At 46.5% G+C, this 5,000-nt stretch overlaps 3 protein-coding genes across 5 annotated transcripts in view; 1 reads left to right on the top strand and 2 right to left on the bottom strand.

The window, feature by feature from the left end:
* LOC126576759 (probable chitinase 2) overlaps positions 1-1,333 on the top strand; it is a 1,544-nt gene extending 211 nt beyond the window's left edge. Inside the window, exon 2 of the mRNA XM_050238063.1 lies at positions 1-1,333. This exon is cut by the window's left edge and continues 52 nt beyond it. Within this exon, the coding sequence (XP_050094020.1) occupies positions 1-1,333 (1,333 nt within the window).
* A 623-nt stretch (positions 1,334-1,956) lies between these two features.
* On the bottom strand, positions 1,957-2,856 carry LOC126575445 (uncharacterized). Its single transcript, XM_050236145.1, has 2 exons — positions 2,695-2,856; positions 1,957-2,616 (listed from the first exon to the last, which is right to left on the bottom strand). The coding sequence occupies exons 1-2, from the start codon at positions 2,701-2,703 to the stop codon at positions 2,122-2,124; spliced, it is 504 nt and encodes a 167-aa protein (XP_050092102.1). The 5' UTR covers positions 2,704-2,856; the 3' UTR covers positions 1,957-2,121.
* A 2,010-nt stretch (positions 2,857-4,866) lies between these two features.
* LOC126577049 (myotubularin-related protein 8) overlaps positions 4,867-5,000 on the bottom strand; it is a 12,072-nt gene continuing 11,938 nt past the window's right edge. For all 3 annotated transcript variants that reach the window (XR_007608319.1, XM_050238451.1, XM_050238450.1), the window contains one exon: positions 4,867-5,000. This exon is cut by the window's right edge. The gene's annotated coding sequence lies outside the window, so the exon portion shown is untranslated.

Here is a 5,000-nt window from a genome sequence, read left to right as displayed (position 1 = left end):
CAAATTCACCCCGGAGAACATCGATCCCAACCTGTGCACCCAGTTGAACTACGCCTTCTTCCACATCAATACCGATGGCACGATCAAACTGGTCGATCCTTGGGTTGATTTGCCCGATGGTGGGGGTTATAACACTATCGCCAAGGTAAACGACCTGAAGCAGATTAATCCCTCGCTCAAAACGATCGCCGCCGTCGGTGGATGGGACGATGAACATGCGGTTGCTGGCAACTTCGCAATCGTCGCTGCCAATCCTTCCCTGCGTGCTGCTTTCGCCAGAAATGCTGTTGCGTTCCTGCAGCAGTACGGCTTCAATGGTATGGACATCGATTGGGAGTATCCGGCTAAATGGCAAGCAGAGGGCAAGTCTACGCCAGCGGACAAGGCAAACCTGGTACTTTTGCTGCAGGAACTGCGCAAAGCCTTTACTCGGTACGGCTACCTGCTGACGGTTGCCGTCGGTGCTACGCGATCGCTTGGTGAAATAGCGTACGACGTACCAGGCATTTCTAAGGAGGTGGATTACATCAATCTGATGGAATATGATATGCATGGTTCCTGGGAAAACATCGTTGGCCACCATGCTCCGGTGTACGCAGCATCAGGAGATAATGCTGAGCTATCGATCCTGGACAGCGTTAAGTACTGGCTGAGCAAGGGAGCCGATCCTGCCAAACTCAATCTTGGAGTTCCATTGTACGGCAGAACATTCACCTTAACTGACCCGAGTCAAACGCAAATTGGAGCCCCTGCCAGCGGTGGTGGTGCAGCAGGACCTTACACACGAACAGCAGGATTTCTGGGTTACAACGAGATTTGCGAAAACCGATGGCCTCGATACTGGGATAACGTCAGAGGGGCCACTTATGCCGTTACCGGTAACCAGTGGGTAGGTTATGATGACGTGCAGAGCATCAAGCTGAAGTGCAGCATCATTGCCCAGTACGGGCTTGGAGGGGGCATGGTATGGTCGATCGATACTGATGACTTCCTTGGCCGCTGTGGAACTAGGTACGAGCTCCTGAGTACCCTTAAAGGATGCGTAAATGGCGTTTCGTCAGCACAACCGAACCGCCAGCAGCCACAACTATCAAGCCCTCACAGACCATGGCGAAACGCGCTTCGACCCCTTCCAAACTTTCGATTCAGTTTGTCTGCCGTGCCAAAGCTTACTTCCAGCATCCAACCAACAGCAACAAGTTTTGCATCTGGAGTAGCGCAATCGCTACCACGTTCTGCTGAACTCGCGGTCTCTATTTCAAGGAATAGCTCTCCATCTGCCACAGGACGAACGATGTATCTTGCCGAAATGATCTTTCTGCGTTCGAAATAGATTTGGTTAAGCGAATAAACGAATCCACGAGTGGAACGTTCAAGTTTGTCTCGAACTATGCCTACTATTATTTTCTCAGCATAATCAACCGACCGAAAGACCGATTATAAAAATTCTCCATTAAACGCTCTCAATGGAGGCGCCTCAATGGAGGCGCCTTAATGGAGGCGCCCTAATGGAGGCGCCGCAACGAAAAAAAAAAATAAAAGGAAGCCACGTTTAAACTAAATATGATTAGGATAACATTATTCAATGTTTCTTTCCATAAATAGCATACACTGATTGTACGATCGATCGAAGGTAGTCGAATGTTCATTAAATAACAACATTGTTTGTAGTACTTATATGTTGCTGTTTAGAAAAAGATTTTTAGCAAAGGTTATTTAAATATCTGATACGCCACCTGCCTAAACAAATTTGCCTCCATGGTCTTCCTGTCGGCCACGAGGAAGCACGCCAACAAAGAGGTGAGATAGTTGTGCTAACGATCACGATCGAATTTCACAGTTGTTTGCGATTTTCACAAGCCACAAGCGAAACAATGAGAGCTCCATACACCCGCTACCCGCCACTATCAATCTCTTCGCCATCAACAGAAAACATCAACTAGGTTTGTACAAACATAACGTTAAAACTATTTTTATTACAATATACAATAGTACAGTGTTCGTGGCCGCACGTTCCTTCCTCTGAGGGCGACCACTGTCACCGGTTTGATGCGCAGTAAGATGAATCATGTACAGATGGAAACCACAGATGGAGTGATGATGACAATGGATTTGCTCAGTTCAATTAATCCCAGGTGCCGGTACAAAGTTGTTGCCATCGGTAGGCGTACGCACTCGTCGTCGCTCGGTGTACTGTGACTTGTAGCGGAACACCGGGCGGAAGAGATGCGTTTCAGCAACCTCAAGATCGTTAGCGTCATCCTGAGCTTCGGCGAGTGGAATGTCCTGTCGATCATCGTTTAGTGTTAGATCGCGCCGGTGTCGCTCTTCGTGGGCATTCTCTTCGGAAAATTCCTCAGAGTGGTCCTCGTCGTCATCGTCATCATCGTCGGTGGCCTCATCATCTGTATTTTCCTCCTCCGAGTGATCATGATTATGCACGACATTGCCACAGCAGTCTATTGGCTCGTCCGGCAATCCCAAAGACTCTCGGACACGTCGCCGGTCCTCCAGCATCTCGTTTAAGCTGTCCTGATCCCATACCTTCATGCAATCGATCGCGTAACAGTGGCAAGCTACAGCACCAAACACCAATAGAACGGCAGCAATGCTGATCTGGAAGCCACCAGAGAGTGTGCAAAAACCGAACGCGATTAATACGAATCCTTAAACATCTGTTCGACTTCCTCTTACCGTATTCATTTTGGGCACAAATTGGATTTGTTGTAATTCGATCCTACCGTCACTTTACTTCACTTTTAACACTTTAGAACAAGAAATTGACGGAGCTGATGCGGAGGATAGTTAGTAAGACTGTTGAGCGATTCGCAGTTCACACCTGACTGTTGGCGTGTGATCGATTAGTGGCAGCATTTATATGGCCAGCACGTTGAATCACCGACACTGACGAGGGTATAGCAGAAGGCCATAAGGCAGGAAAGCACAGTCGATCATTCCGGACGCGGCGCCCGACGCAAATCCATTGGTAAACAGAAGCAATTTGAGGAAAAGGCTGGGTCTCACCACTACTCCCGTCCAGCCAAGGTGTGAACGGAACTGCTTGGAACCGGATTCCAGTGTTGGGATAGATGGCTCACGAGCTCTATTGCTATCGTCATCGATGGACGTTATGTTGAGGATAGGTCAGTGCCATTAACATCAAGAGGTTCATTCGTCTTTGTAGACTAATCGTAGATGAACAATCCGTTTACCAAGTTATTTCGTCATCTCGTGCATATATAAACTTTTCTTTTATCATCACAATGAAAGTATTTGATTTACTAATTAATTATGCTAGCTGCCCCCGCGGCTGCAGCTACAAGGTTCATTACTCGCTATTACGAAATATTGATCTATTAATGTCGAATGTACTCGATCGTCCGATTGTTCTATAATCAAACATCACACTCTGCTAATTATTGGCAGAATTTTAAGCTTCAACGCTCTTGTGCGCCATCTAATGATGAGAGATTGGTTCGCCAAACACACAAACGTCGTATTGCCTGTTAGTGTAAATGGGCTAATTAGAACAAAACGCTTCTGCAGTTCCTGTTCTGGTATTAAAGCTGAACTGTGAATGGCCCAAAAACTTCTCATACGAAGCTAATAATTGACGTCAAACACGTGCCACCCCCAGATGGTGAATACAGAACACACCCTAGTCCCAAGGTATAAATAACATTTGAGCTGTCTCTAAAAAAATGTACTGCGGTTTTTCGACCAATTCACCTAAAAAAGCTAACAAATATTTGTCAAGAAAGTGCTAATTCCTTTTGGCAAGTCGGGCCAAGACGGACCCACGAAAAAACGCGGTCAGATTATTACGCATTCGCCAAGGCACATCGAAATTCCCAGAATTGTGAGAACGCTAAACTGCAACATTGCATTGGCTCAGTTCCAGGAGAATAACAGCCAGTTCTCCGGTATAATGAAACGGTCAAACAAGAAGCTCTCAATCACGTGCAAAGTTTGAACTTTGGTGAGGTTTGAGGGAACGGGCGAGATGAAACCATAAGGTACATAGGAGTACGTAAAGATTAAACAACGATTTTGATACACACGACACGGCACTGTACTAGTAGAAGGGGTTTTGATCGCGGTAGAGGTTTAGATCAATTCGCGAGGGCATACTAAACGGTTTGCCACGAGCGTTCGGACGTTGGGCACGAGGGCATTCGAATCCTCATCACTGGCGCCCCTCACTAGCCGGTGGCCGGGTTTGCACACGTCGTCGCTGGAACACCGGGTTCTTTTTGTTGCGAAACACTGGTAGAAAGATCTTGCGCCCCAGTGCATCGTTGGGTGATGTCGCATCGGACGATGCCTTCAATGCGCCGCTGGATGCTGTCTCCGCTGATGATGGCACTGCATCCGTGGCGCCTAAAGCAGGGCTTGCGAGTGTGCTGTGAGTTGTTAAGGCCAATGCAAGAAGCAGAACTAAAGCAAACTAGAACGGAAATTAGCGCGTTTCAAGTCGCATCTCGTTCAAATATACATAGATAGATGGATTGATCGTTGAACTTACTGCCATGATCGTTCGCAGAGTGAATATGCTGCGCTGAATCGCTTCCATGTTAGTTGCCGAAGAACACAACAGATGTAACGGAGTAAGAAGATAGAAGGGTCGCTTTTATAATCCGTAAGCATGCGCTCCTATGTCATCCGGTTTGTTTTATAACGTTTGCAATGTCACGAGCGGCGTAAATGTGAATGTGGCCAGATGTGAATTAAGATTACGGATTACAGATGGTCACTAATTTACTTGCGTTACGAAGGCCATCCAATCGAAGAGCGAATAGAAGGTGCAATTATATTATTACTACTTTGAACCACGGAACGTAGACTTTCAAGCGAAAGAAAGTCGAATTTCGTCCTCATTTAGCATCACATTTTATTGTGGATGTTCTTCATGAAATATATTGAGCTGACTGAGAGCAACAGTTTTTATTACATTTTTGCGATATTAATCACATACACTTATCTCTTAGCAGCCTTGCTTA

Source organism: Anopheles aquasalis, chromosome 3 (genome assembly GCF_943734665.1).
Source record: "Anopheles aquasalis chromosome 3, idAnoAquaMG_Q_19, whole genome shotgun sequence".
Classification (NCBI taxonomy): Eukaryota; Metazoa; Arthropoda; class Insecta; order Diptera; family Culicidae; genus Anopheles; species Anopheles aquasalis.
This window is presented reverse-complemented; position numbering and strand designations above follow the sequence as displayed.